General features: G+C 41.9%; 1 protein-coding gene across 1 annotated transcript in view; it reads left to right on the top strand.

The window, feature by feature from the left end:
• The first annotated feature begins 9,934 nt into the window (after nucleotides 1–9,934).
• The window catches only part of ntrk3b (neurotrophic tyrosine kinase, receptor, type 3b), a 177,884-nt gene continuing 172,995 nt past the window's right edge, over nucleotides 9,935–14,823 (top strand). Inside the window, exon 1 of the mRNA XM_063012388.1 lies at nucleotides 9,935–10,369. Coding sequence (XP_062868458.1) covers nucleotides 10,131–10,369 — 239 coding nt within the window. The 5' untranslated portion in view covers nucleotides 9,935–10,130. The remainder of the gene's footprint in view (nucleotides 10,370–14,823) is intronic.

Here is a 14,823-nt window from a genome sequence, read left to right as displayed (position 1 = left end):
CAGTTCAATAGGCAGACAGACAGACAGACAGACAGACAGACAGACAGACAGACAGACAGACAGACAGACAGATTAAACATAGTCCCAGTAGCAGTATACAGCAATACTCTAATAATAATAATACTATATATTACTATGATAACACTATAATAATATCACCAATAATAAAGGTAGACACTATAAAAAATGCAACATTACAAATTCGCACAACAGCACAAACATGAACTTTTGATGGAATGGGCACAAATCCCCACAGACATACTTCAAAGTTTTGTGAGAAGCTTCTTAGATAGGCGGCTGCTGTTCTATCTGAAACCATCACACAGAGATCACTCCATTTTAACAGCATTTTTTTTTAAATGGGACGTCCAACAAGTGTCCAAGTATATAGTCAGGTGTCTGAATATTTTTGACCATACATTGCACGTGTAGATGCCTGTTTGTCCAGTGGCAGCAGGATGTAGAGTGCACTTTTGCAGTAGATGTAGCATGGCTAAATAAAATACACTAAAATTTATCCAGGTTCACAAATTCGGTGAGGTTAAAGAATGGTGCATGCGGGCGACCCCATCGGGGGTGTTAGTCAAGTTAATGGGGAAGCCAAATAGGCAGCGAGGGATTCTTTGAAGTGTGAATGCTACCTGCAGGCTATGTTGTTAGCAGCCGCCGCGTCATGCGTGCCTGCCTTATTGCCTGCGTTTGACAGGTGTGATATACTGCAGCCGGAGAGCAAGCTATCTGTGTGTGCGCCCCAGGGCTGGAGTAGGGTCTGAATATTTCACCACGGCCATCATTTCAGCTCAGACTGTGGGGGGAAACATGTGCCCTGGCCTCCAGATATCTGTGCACGAGAACAAAGACGGTGTCAGCATGTTGCTTACCAAAATATTGACACCGCCGGTCCTGGCATGCTTCGTTTTCATGACCTGGATTGAAATGAAGCCATAACAGTGCCGTAAAAAAGCTTCGTCTTAACTCGTTTTGTGTTTTATCGTCTGAGATTTACACATTTTAAATATAGAAAGGATGTTTTTCTTCTTCCAGCTGATCTATAAAACAGTGTGCTTGGAGGCAAACCAAAATATATTGGGTCCAACACACATTGTTTTGCTCAGTCGCTATGTTTAATTTGTTGTAGAAAATACATTTAACTCCATGTAAGAGGGATCTTCAAAAAGGATAGGAGGAGGAGTAATCGGTCGTGTCTGAGAGACTGAGAGACACTTATAGTCTGGATTTAGCTCCATCTGATTTCCACCTTTTTGGACGCTCAAAGAAGCTTTAAGGGGAAGAAGATTTTCATGTGATGATGATGTGAAAGCAGCGGCGCATCAGTGGCTACATGCTCAACAAAAAACATTTTGTGTTGACGGCATTAAAAAGTCGATACGATGCTGGAAAAATGCATCGGAAGGAGACGATGTAGAAAAGTGATGTGATTTTTTTTTTTTGAAATCTTAATAAATAGAGTTTTAGAAAAAAGTGCAGAAACTTTTTGAAGAACCCTCATACTTCACAGTTGCAGCTATCGGATCACTTCCTGAAATGTATCAGTCTGTAGGCAAACCAGAATGATTTCAATCAAAGTCAGTGATCGAATCATAGACAACAGAGATCTGGAGATCTACTCCAACTCGTTTACTTAAAGATTTACTCCCTGCTGCTACTCTCTGTAAATCTGACATTTTACCCCTAACGATTTCATTTTGTAACTACATCTTCTGTTGTTTTACCCCGAGGTGGTTCTGAAGGAAACCTGTTTATCCTCTCGAGGTTAAAGACTGCAAGTCAAGACTGCAGGGCAAACAATGCTGCTCCTACTAGATGGGACGGGCACCTGGCGTGTTTGCACCAAAAATGTCCAGAACTTACAACGCTCTTTTTCACAGACTGGACTGAACAATGTAGAACTCCTCCAGGCCACCAAAGAAGGATGGTCCCTGCTGAGTCTGGTTCCTCTCAAGGTTTCTTCCTGTAATTTTTAAGGGAGTTTTTCCTTGCCACTGTCGCCCTCGGCTTGCTCAATAGGGGTTTTTGGTCTGTTGGTCCTGGATTCTGTAAAGTTGATTTAAGACGATCATTGTAAAAAGCACTGTATAAATAAATTTGACTTGACTTACACATAACTTATTCTGTACAATACCTGCACATCTGGACATTATAAAATTATTCTAAATTGAAAGGTTATATGTCGGAATAATTTACATTAACGGACTCAAAGTAGATTATATTTTAATGCTGTATATCTGTACATTCATAACTTTACATGTATATGTTTAGGGTAAAGTTTTAGTTTAGAATTATTATTAGTGTGGATTTTTTAATTCACACAATGTTAAAACATAATCTGCCAAAGGCAGCTCAGCTGATTAGTAAAAGAGAGGAATTAAATGCTAACAAACTATTGACTTCATATTTTTTTAAATTTATTGTGTTTTCTTTTCCAGTCTTTCCCAGGAAAACAGGGTGTAATTCAATCCTTCCCAAATATTATAATACATACATAACTAATATTTTATTATTATTACTGTTATTATTATAATATACACCTAGCTAATCCCATTATTTATTCATATGCTTATTATTATTATTGCTATTATGTATATAGTACTATGTACATAGATATAATTCCATAAATGTAAATAGCTATAGTTATAATTATATATTATTATTACTTATAGATATGTAACTTTACTGATATTCTCTGTTTTCTTTGCACAATGTACCTGTACTGGGCAACGACAATAAAGTTCTATCTATCTATCTATCTATCTATCTATCTATCTATCTATCTATCTATCTATCTATCTATCTATCTGTCTGTCTGTCTGTCTGTCTGTCTGTCTGTCTGTCTGTCTGTCTGTCTGTCTGTCTGTACTGACAAATCCCAGGTCGTCATGATAATCATGTCTGTGAGAAAACCTTCACTGTATTATCTGTTCCAGAACGTTGCTCCTGTATTCATCAGCAGAAGTGCAGTGTCATCCTCAGCACGATACAGTTCCAGCAATTTCACCTTCTTATAGAGCGGTTGCATCAGCCCACCTGCTCGTGTTTATGATCGGCATCTTTTAATCAAAGCGCGCACCCGGTCTTACGGCATCCCAGTCAGAAAAGCAAACACAGAGCGGCTTAAGGCGTCCTACAAAATCAAATAAAGACAGATTCACACTTTCTGGTCCAGGATTTTGGAGAAATCAAACAAGGTTGGGGTTCTGTGGCTTCAGTTTAAAGCTGGATATTTTCAGCTCCGTCTGTCATTTGCCAGGTCAGACCAGCAGTAAAGCCCACAGCTTTCTACAAGCATGAATGCACAATTTCCACCACTGAAGAAGAACTTAATTTGCTAGGTGACCTGAAGGAGTGGATCTGTGCTCAGGTCGTCCTCTGCAACCTGCGTTTTTAATGACTTAGAACAGATTTGATCAGTAATAAACCTTTACGCAACATTTAGCCAGATGAGGCAACACAAATTCTACACAGTTTATACACTGATGTGAATAAGTAAGTGCCCCTTTGTGATTGTCCCTGATATTGTATATTCATCACAATTAAATATTATGGAGAGAAAACATTATATTACACAATAAGATGAATCTCGGCTAAACTTTTAGGTTTTAACAGGTAAACTATGTCACTAAAAATCCATCCATCTTACCATATAGAAGCACTTTGTAGTTCTACAATTACTGACTGTAGTCCATCTGTTTCTCTGCATGCTTTGTTAGCCCCCTGTCACCCTGTTCTTCAATGGTCAGGACCCCCACAGGATCACCACAGAGCAGATATTATTTAGGTGGTGGATCATTCTCAGCACTGCAGTGACACTGACATGGTGGTGGTGTGTTAGTGTGTGTTGTGCTGGTATGAGTGGATCAGACACAGCAGCGCTGCTGCAGTTTTTAAATACTGTGTCCACTCACTGTCCACTCTATTAGACACTCCTACCTAGTTGTTCCACCTTGTAGATGTAAAGTCAGAGACGATCGCTCATCTATTGCTGCTGTTTGAGTCGGTCATCTTCTAGACCTTCATCAGTGGTCACAGGATGCTGCCCATGGGGCGCTGTTATATGGTTGGATATTTTTGGTTGGTGGACTAATACCTGCTCTGTGGTGGTCCTGTGGGGGTCCTGACCATTGAAGAACAGCATGGACTACAGTCAGTAATTGTAGAACTACAATGTGCTTCTATATGGTAAGTGGAGCTGATAAGATGGACAATGAGTGTAGAAACAAGGAGGTGGTTTTAATGTTATGCCTGATCGGTGTACATACAGTATATTATAGAGTCAAATTACACATCGATCAGACTACTTGACTTATTAACTCTTCAAAAGTAAAAACCAAACCGTGTTTTATCTGAGTGTTTTTGTCCCGTGTTCACATGACTGGTTCAGACCGGCTGAATTCAGTGACTGCTGCTGTCATTTCCAAATTCTGCAGTGTGAAAATGGATCCCTGGTAAACCAGGTTTCTAATAACAGAAGCCACCGAGCTCACACGCTCACCTCCTCACACTTACTGAAATCTACATTCCAAAATAAACCAAACTCTGGATCTGGACCCATAATGAGCCGAGCGTGACAGCAGCAGGAAAAATCCTTCAGACGTTATCATGAAGAAATCCTCGCAGGAGCCTCTTCTCCTCTGGGTACCACCAGACTGATAATACGCTTGTGATAAATTACTGTATGTATAACGGGTCACTCATGCCACCAATTTAATGGCCATCACAGCACTGACAGAATGTGTGTGTGTGTGTGTGTGAGTGTGTGTGCAACAACTTTGTAGCGTGCTTTTTTGCTTGCCATTATAATACTATGAATTCAGAACGTATTCAGACACCTGGACACTTTAGTGTGTTGTTTATTTGATTTTGGATAGAAATATTAAGCATTTAGCATTTAGCCACTTGGTAAAGCAGTTAATTGGGATTTGGTTTGTTGCTGGTGAACGTGCTTAATAAAAAGGTAGATTAGAAAGGTTAGATACTTTATTTACTCCATAATCTTTAGCCTAATACAAAAACACAACATGTGCGTATGGTGTAGCAAAAATACAATGTGCATATAAACAATAAACAGTGTGCACAAAATAAACTAGTATAGTAAAAGTAAAGTAATGTAAGTAACAGGGTGGGTGATACAGAAAGAACATAAATAAGATAAGATGTACTTGGCCGAATGTGCAATTTGTGCATATAATATACTAATAGAAGTAATAACATAAAGATTCTTATGAACAGTGTATACAAATATACATATACAGTGTATCACAAAAGTGAGTACACCCCTCACATTTCTGCAGATATTTAAGTATATCTTTTCATGGGACAACACTGACAAAATGACACTTTGACACAATGAAAAGTAGTCTGTGTGCAGCTTATATAACAGTGTAAATTTATTCTTCCCTCAAAATAACTCAATATACAGCCATTAATGTCTAAACCACTGGCAACAAAAGTGAGTACACCTCTAAGAGACTACACCCCTAAATGTCCAAATTGAGCACTGCTTGTCATTTTCCCTCCAAAATGTCATGTGATTTGTTAGTGTTACTAGGTCTCAGGTGTGCATAGGGAGCAGGTGTGTTCAATTTAGTAGTACAGCTCTCACACTCTCTCATACTGGTCACTGAAAGTTCCAACATGGCACCTCATGGCAAAGAACTCTCTGAGGATCTTAAAAGACGAATTGTTGCGCTACATGAAGATGGCCAAGGCTACAAGAAGATTGCCAACACCCTGAAACTGAGCTGCAGCACAGTGGCCAGCGTTTTAAAAGAGCAGGGTCCACTCAGAACAGACCTCGCGTTGGTCGTCCAAAGAAGCTGAGTGCACGTGCTCAGCGTCACATCCAACTGCTGTCTTTGAAAGATAGGCGCAGGAGTGCTGTCAGCATTGCTGCAGAGATTGAAAAGGTGGGGGGTCAGCCTGTCAGTGCTCAGACTATACGCCGCACACTACATCAAATTGGTCTGCATGGCTGTCACCCCAGAAGGAAGCCTCTTCTGGAGTCTCTACACAAGAAAGCCCGCAAACAGTTTGCTGAAGACATGTCAACAAAGGACATGGATTACTGGAACCATGTCCTATGGTCTGATGAGACCAAGATTAATTTGTTTGGTTCAGATGGTCTCAAGCATCAGGTGAGGAGTACAAAGATAAGTGTGTCATGCCTACAGTCAAGCATGGTGGTGGGAATGCCATGGTCTGGGGCTGCATGAGTGCAGCAGGTGTTGGGGAGTTACATTTCATTGAGGGACACATGAACTCCAATATGTACTGTGAAATACTGAAGCAGAGCATGATCCCCTCCCTCCGGAAACTGCGTCGCAGGGCAGTGTTCCAGCATGATAATGACCCCAAACACACCTCTAAGACGACCACTGCTTTATTGAAGAGGCTGAGGGTAAAGGTGATGGACTGACCAAGCATGTCTCCAGACCTAAACCTAATAGAACATCTTTGGGGCATCCTCAAGCGGAAGGTGGAGGAGCGCAAAGTCTCGAATATCCGCCAGCTCCGTGATGTCGTCATGGAGAAGTGGAAAAGCATTCCAGTGGCAACCTGTGAAGCTCTGGTAAACTCCATGCCCAGGAGAGTTAAGGCAGTTCTGGGAAATAATGGTGGCCACACAAAATATTGACACTTCAGGAACTTTCACTAAGGGGTGTACTCACTTTTGTTGCCGGTGGTTTAGACATTAATGGCTGTATATTGAGTTATTTTGAGGGAAGAATAAATTTACACTGTTATATAAGCTGCACACAAACTACTTTTCATTGTGTCAAAGTGTCATTTTGTCAGTGTTGTCCCATGAAAAGATATACTTAAATATCTGCAGAAATGTGAGGGGTGTACTCACTTTTGTGATACACTGTATATAAGTATTAATAGCCTAGTGGATAGAGCTTTGGGCTACCAATTGAAAGGTTGAGGGTTTGAATCCCGGCTCTGCCATGCAGACCGATCAGCCATAACATTAAAACCACCTCCTTGTTTCTACCCTCACTGTCCATTTTATCAGCTCCACTTACTATATAGAAGCACTTTGTAGCTCTACAATTACTGACTGTTGTCCATCTGTTTTTCTGCATGCTTTGTTAGCCTCCTTTCACCCTGTTCTTCAATGGTCAGGACCTCCACAGAGCAGGTATTATTTAGGTGGTGGATCATTCTCAGCACTGCAGTGACACTGACATGGTGGTGGTGTGTTAGTGTGTGTTGTGCTGGTATGAGTGGATCAGACACAGCAGCGCTGCTGGAGTTTGTAAACACCTCACTGTCACTGCTGGACTGAGAATAGTCCACCAACCAAAAATATCCAGCCGACAGCGCCCCGTGGGCAGCGTACTGATGAAGGTCTAGAAGATGACCGACTCAAACAGCAGCAATAGATGAGCGATCGTCTCTGACTTTACATCTACAAGGTGGACCAACTAGGTAGGCGTGTCTAATAGAGTGGACAGTGAGTGGTCTCGATATTTAAAAACTCCATCAGCACTGCTGTGTCTGATCCACCATGTCAGTGTCACTGCAGTGCTGAGAATGATCCACCACCTAAATAATACCTGCTCTGTGGTGGTCCTGTAGGGGTCCTGACCATTGAAGAACAGCATGAAAGGAGGCTTACATAGCATGCAGAGAAACAGATGGAATACAGTCAGTAATTGTAGAACTACAAAGTGCTTCTATATGGTAAGTGGAGCTGATAAAATGGACAGTGAGTGTAGAAACGAGAAGGTGGTTTTAATGTTATGGCTGATCGGTGTATACAATAGAAACTATAATATAGATTTTTATAACAGATAGGTTTGTGCTGTGGAAGAAAACTGACAGACACGAGGAGAACATGCAAACTCCACACAGAAAGGACCCGGACTGCCCCACCCTAAAACCCAGGACCTTCTTGCTGTGATGCAACAGTGCTACCCACCGAGCCACCACGCCACCTGTGACAACAATGGAAATGGTAACAGTAAAATTTCATGTAGGTTGAAATGAGAATAAAACTGTGTGTGTGTGTGTCTGTGTGTGTGTGTGTGTGTCTGTGTGTGTGTGTCTGTGTCACCCACTGTCCCTCTCACCAATCCCTGTCACCTCACTATCATTCACACCTTTCTCTTTCCCTCCCTATCGCTGCTCTCTCTCTCTTTCACTCATCCATTTCTTTCTCCTTCTCTCTCACTCTCGTTTATCCCTTTCTTTCTCTTTCTCGACCCCCTTTCTCTCACTTTCACCTCAGTCTCACACTCTCACTAATCAATTTTCACTCTCACTCTTTTTTCACTTGTTTACTCCTTTCTCTTTTCGCACACACACACTCTCTTTATTTATGTATGAATTTCTCTCTTCCCCACGTCTCACTTTCTCACACCCCTTCCCTCTCAGTATGAGTGTTTCTCCTCCACCCTTCTTCTCTGTTTTTTTTTTTCTTTTGGTACGAGTGTACACACTCATCTCGCCCCACACTCATCTCTGTATTAAGAGCGCCTTACACCTCTCTCTCTTATTCTCTCAGTGTGAATGTACCTCTCTCACCCCTCTCTCTCACTCGCTCTCTGAGTGCACATCGTTCTGTCTCTAATCTCACTGATTGTACCTCTCACCTCTCTCTCTCTCACACTTGCTCTCTCTGTCTACATGAGTGTACCTCTCTCCTACCCCTCTCTCTCCCTCTTTCTGTAGCAATGTACCTCTCTCACCCACTCGCTCTCTCTGTAAGAATGTACCTCTCCTACCCCTCTCTCTCCCTCTTTCTGTAGCAATGTACCTCTCTCACCCACTCGCTCTCTCTGTAAGAATGTACCTCTCTTACCCCTCTCTCTCCCTCTTCTGTAGCAGTGTACCTCTCTCACCCCTCTCTCTCCCTCTTTCTGTAGCAATGTACCTCTCTCACCCACTCGCTCTTTCCGTATGAGCGTACCTCTCTCACCCACTCGCTCTCCCTGTTTGAGCGTACCTCTCTCATCCCTCTCTCCCTTTCTTAGTGTGAGCGTCCCTCTCTCACCCCCGCTCTCCCTCTTTCTGTAGCAGTGTACCTCTCTCACCCATTCGCTCTTTCTGTACGAGGACACCTCTCTCATCCACGCGCTCTCTCTGTATAAATATAACTCTCTCTCACCCCCTCTCTCCCTCTCTCTGTGTGAGTATATCTCTCACCCCCCACATCCCTCTGTAGGAGTATACCTCTCTCACCCAATCACTCTCTCTTTATGAGGGCACCTCTCTTACCCACTCACTTTATCTGTATAAATATAGCTCTCTCACCCCCTCTCTCTCCTTGAATGAGTATACCACTCTCACTCTTCTCTTTCTGCTGTATGAGTGTACCTCTCTAACCCCCCCCCTCTCTCTCTCTCTTTCTGTAGCAGTGTACCTCTCTCACCCCTCTCTCTCTCTCTTTCTGTAGCAGTGTACCTCTCTCACCAATTCGCTCTTTTTATATGAGGGCACCTCTCTCACCCACTCGCTCTCTCTGTATAAGCGAACATCTCTCACCCCCCTCTCTCTCTCTGTATGAGTGTACCTCTCTCACCCCCTCTCTCTGTATGTGTACCTCTCTCACCCCTCTCTCTGTATAAATGTACCTCTCTCACCCCCTCTCTCTCCGTTTGTATAAGTGTACCTCTCTCACTCCTCTCTCTTTTTGTATAAGAATACCACGCTTACCCACCTCTCTCTCTCTCTGTATGAGTGTACCTCTCTCACCCATCTATCTTTGTATGAGTGTACCTCTCTCACCCCCTCTCTCTGTATGAGTGTACCTCTCTCAACACTCTCTCTCTCTTTCTGTGAGTGTACCTCTCTCGCCCCTCTCTCTGGCCGGTAGGTGGGTCTCCATGCTCGGTGTAGCTGGCACTACTCTCAGCATCACTGCGCTGCCTCCTGGCATGGACTGTGAAGACAGAAGCCGGCGCTGTTCTCCTCACATCTCCTCTAAATAACGGAATACTCTCCAGAACACACAGGAAATTACTCGCATCATTTTTAAAAACAATCTTTATAGTCGCTCTTATGTAGCCCGATCCGCATTCGCACCCGCGGCACAATTTTTTATTTTTTTCCCCCTGATTTTTTGGTGGTACCGGATTGGTTTTTTATTTCTTGCCTGTTGTTGGAACATGGATGTGTGCTTGTGCTTTGTGTTCGCGCTGAGGATTCTCCTGCTCTCCGGTCTGCTCCACGGCTGTGCGGGCTCGGGGCTCGACTGCCCGCCGGCCTGCACCTGTTCATCCACCGACATCCACTGCAATAAATCGGACGGGGCCAATTTCTTCCCTCTGCTCGCCCTGCAGGACAGCGGCAACGGCAGCAGCGGCGGAGGGGACATCGAGGACCTGTTCAGGAACATCACCACCATGTGAGTTTACTTAGTTTTGGGCTTTTATTCACATTTTGTCGACATTTTGCATCGAGAACGAGACTAACTCTAACGGTCTTTTAGCACCGTTGGCTAACTTCTCATTTCTGACGGTTGGTCACTATAGCAACACATTATAGCGAGATGTTGCTAAATGTTACCGCTGTGTAGGAAACCCGTCGAATTAAGTTTTAATTGTACACATTTAGTCTATGTATATTTATTCGTTTTAATGCTAAAATACTGATATTTACTCACTTATTCAACAGAATTACAGTTAAAAGTGTGTTAAATCGACATTCATTCGATTGGTGATGGCTTGGTGTTCATCTGACTAAATTTGGTGCCTCTTATTCACCTAAATTATTGCAATTCTATTTTAATATTTTATTATTTTTTATTTTAAAAGCACTAATTCAGGTCTAAACAACCCTAATAGTCACAGCCTAGTGTGGCATTGACAAGGAATCATGAGAGGAACCAGACCCAAAAGTGACCATCCTCCCTGGGCACAATATAGAAAATATAAAGGAAATAAATGTATGTCATGGCACTTCTGGGATTTCATTGATTTCTGAGAGCATTCTTTTTTCTGTCGTGTCCTTGATGCTAAAGGAAATTTGTCAGGCGAGATTTATTTCAAGAGCAATCGAATCAGTTCTGCTTAAAAATGTAAGCCTCACTGTACACAGTCAAGCGAGCTTTACTTTGCCATATGCTTAGAAAATAGCTTAGGACATGCTTTGCTTCCAAATTGGCGTCTTGAATGTTGACTGGAGCTTGTTGCTGACACCAAACACAAAATAAAAGCCGTCTAAATGGGTTTTTTGGTCAGATGAAGGAATTATTTGGTCACAGTGATGACATTATAAGTTAAAATGGTGTGGCATTTACACCCTACAACACTGTACCTACTGTCAAGCCAAGTGGTTGTGGTATTATTTTCTGAGGCTGCTTTGCTGTCACTGCAACTGGTGCATTGCACAAAATGGACAAAATAATAAAGGATTCTTGAATTTCAGTGAACAGTGACCCAACACAAACAATAAAACGGGATTAAACAACATCTACATAAGGATTAAGCTTTCGGAATGGCCTTCCTAAAGATCTGACCTCGACCATATCGAAGTCAACCAATGGCTGGTCAACCAAACCAATGCATTTGGTTTTATGGTACGTTTTGCGAAGTAGAGGGGTCAAAGATCCAACCAGAGTCTTGTTAGAAGCTTGTTGATGGCTATCAACAGTGCCTAAACATCATACAGTGAACATATATTGAAAAAACAACCAGAATAGTTCTATATATATAGAAATAATATATATACATAATATTTAAATCGACGTACTGATTCATCTTTCTCTGTAAAAACAAATTAAGCTGCACCATTTCTAACATTTAAGTCAGGTATTTAAAGCTTAACATTCATATGAATACACTGTGTGTCTGTATATGTATTACCATCAAAACTGAATAATGTGATGAAGAAAAAAATCGTGTTTTTTTGTGCAATATATTCCTCCACTGCAGTAAGGACACTGCTATTTTTTTCAGACCTTGAGTGATTACACATGCTGCATCCCAAATGGCTCTCTGTTCGACATACAGCGCACTACGTTAGCTGTAGAAGCCTTTATTTCCTGTGCGGCGTCTGCAGGCAGCAGGTTAAAAAGGTTGAAATGACCTGCTTTTACACTGATGTGAAGATTTATTTTGCTTTATGAGATTAGCCTTAAAGAAAAAAAAACATATTCCTGGGTCTATAGTCATAGTCAGTCTTAAAATGTGATGCCTGTCTTTATTTTTGCTCATCTGCTTATAACTTTGTTCATTTAAATGTAAATAATGTGTAAGGGGGCAGGTAGTAGTAGTAGTAATAGTGTGTGTGTGTGTGTGTGTGTGTGTGTGTGTGTGTGTGTGTGCAGGCAGGGCACAGTGTGTGATGTATGAGGGTTGAGGGTTGGGTTCAGAGTTATAAAACTGTAAACATCATCAGTGTTTTCTTGCTTTACTGCAGAAAGTCAGTAATTTGCAGTAAATCACACACCAGTACAAAACCCACCAGCAGAAACAAGCTTAATTCATAAACTGTTATGTCACCTATTACAAGATTTATAAATATAAAGTATAATATATATAATTTACCACTAAAATGTACCACAAAGCAAAAGAAACCTGTTCGACCCACACTGGCCAAAAAAGCTGGATCGGTATTGGACTGGATCTCCCAATCCAGACCAATAAAAATCTGAAATCACAAGAACAATAGAATGACAGAAATGACACAGATCAGCAATTTTTTTTTTTTTTTTAATCAACCGCTTAATCCTGGTCAGGGTCGTGGCGGCTCTGGTTCAACCTGTACGAACACTGGACTCAAGGAAGGAATACAAAAGACAGGGCGCCAATCCATTGCAGGGCTCTGGCCATTCTCCTACCAGCCTGATATTGCCAATTATGCTGATGTAGATGCCCAGCCGGCTGATAGCACCACTGAGATTTGAACTGAATCTTAGTATTAGTGGACTAGCGTAATAAACCGCTGTGTCACCCAAGCACAATAGATCACCAGTGTAAACATTATACATTATAATGCATGTGAATGCTGGTTATTTAATCTTGAGAGGGGGAATAAGGAGTTAATGTTTTACAAGGTGGCACGAAGGCATAGTTGGTTAAATGGGTGCTGCACAGCATGTGCACTAAAAACGTTCATTCAATCATCAGCTCTATTCACTGTAAGTAGTTCTTTATGGCCTCCCTTTCTCTGTGTGCGGGTTTACTCGGATTTTATTCACAACCATGCAGATGGTGGCTTGGCTGAACGTGTAAATAACGTGCCCTCCACACTCGTCAAGCAGTACTTCAAATCTGAACCAACGTTATCCAGATATGTTACGTCTGTGTGTAGTTTTCTGGCTGCGTCTCAAACCTTTATGCTTAACTACACCATTGGGGGTGCACTAATTAGACATGCTGTTGAGTACAATAAGGTGCAGTATTGAACGCTGCTTCATTTTAAATGCTGCCTTTTTCAAACCCTGCTTTCAGGTGGGCATATTGGGTTAAATCTTATAAAATTCAAACTGGGTTTGATTTCACTCCCACCAGACTTTGAATCTGATGTAGACTGGAACAGCAGGACTAGAACAGCTGTAGAACTAATATAATAAAGCATCGTTTATCACTGATTTATTGGCGTAAAGAGATGATGATCAGATTTAATACTTATAAAGCTGTTAGAAAAGAGACTCTTACTGTTGGGTTACATTGCAACACATTACCTAACGTTTACTGTCTTTATAAAGTCGTTCCCTTTGTGTTCCACCCAGCAACAAGTCTTTAGCAGAAGGGCCGAGGGCAGCAGTGCAGGTTCTCCACTGTGTACCAGTTTGCTTCATTCTGCTTCATTTGTGTTTCATTCTGCTCGCTTCCTTGGCAGCTTGTACACTAGAGGCCAGAAATGCAAATACATACTCTCAGTTTGGGACACAGCCAGTTGACTTCTTCTCTAACTGGCTTAGTGCTGCAGGATTCATTGATGTTGCCAGATTCATTTTATGTCTAGATTATGGATTTTTTTTTGGGAGGGGGGAAGGCGGTTGGCAGCCACACTGAAAGACAATGTGTGTGTACTATAACTGACTGTAGCCCATTTCTGGTTCTGTACACCATTTTACAATCAAAAGCAACCTTTCATAGGACCCAGACTGACCAGATGATGTTTGGGTGGTGGACCATTCTCACCACTGCTCTGACACTAACATGGTAATGATAGTAGTGGTTGTGTGTGTTGTTCTGATACGAGTGCATCAGGTGTTGTTGCAGTGTTGTTGTTATATCGTTATATAAGCATTAATGAAAGTGCATGAATGTTATGACAATGCCTATTTTAGAACAGTTAGATCCTCATTTGTTGCCAAGATTAATCAATGCCAGGGTACATGGTGTCTGTGGTGTCCGGTACAGACCAACAGAAGGGCTACTGCGGCTCAAATGCGGGTCATTTTAATCCTGGTGATGAGGTGAATGTGTCACAAAGCACGGTGCATCAAACTCCTCTGTGTATGTGGCATAGTCACAGGTCAGTCAAAGTGTCCTAGCTAACTTCTGCCCATAGTCTAAAGCACCAACAGTGGGCACAGTGATTTGAAACTGGACATCGGAGTGATGGATGAAGGTCCAGTGGTGAGATCATATACCCGTAGAAGTGAAGTGATGGCACCGGGGTTTTAAATGGCCACAGAGCTAGACTTTGCACTTAGACTTTTCATAATATTGCCTTTAAAAGCAACAGACCTTCATTTATTAAGAGCTCTAAGGAAAACCCCCCACCCAAAAATTCTTTATGCATATTTTTACCTTATAAATGTTTATTTTTTCAAACTTACTCTGCACACAGTTAGATCGATCATGCTCCATTCTCTTCTCTGTGGGCAGTTATAGCCTAGTGGTT

This window comes from Trichomycterus rosablanca, chromosome 17 (assembly GCF_030014385.1).
Source record: "Trichomycterus rosablanca isolate fTriRos1 chromosome 17, fTriRos1.hap1, whole genome shotgun sequence".
In the NCBI taxonomy this organism is placed as follows: domain Eukaryota; kingdom Metazoa; phylum Chordata; class Actinopteri; order Siluriformes; family Trichomycteridae; genus Trichomycterus; species Trichomycterus rosablanca.
Note: the sequence above shows the minus strand (reverse complement) of the source record. Positions and strands in the feature narration are given on the sequence as shown.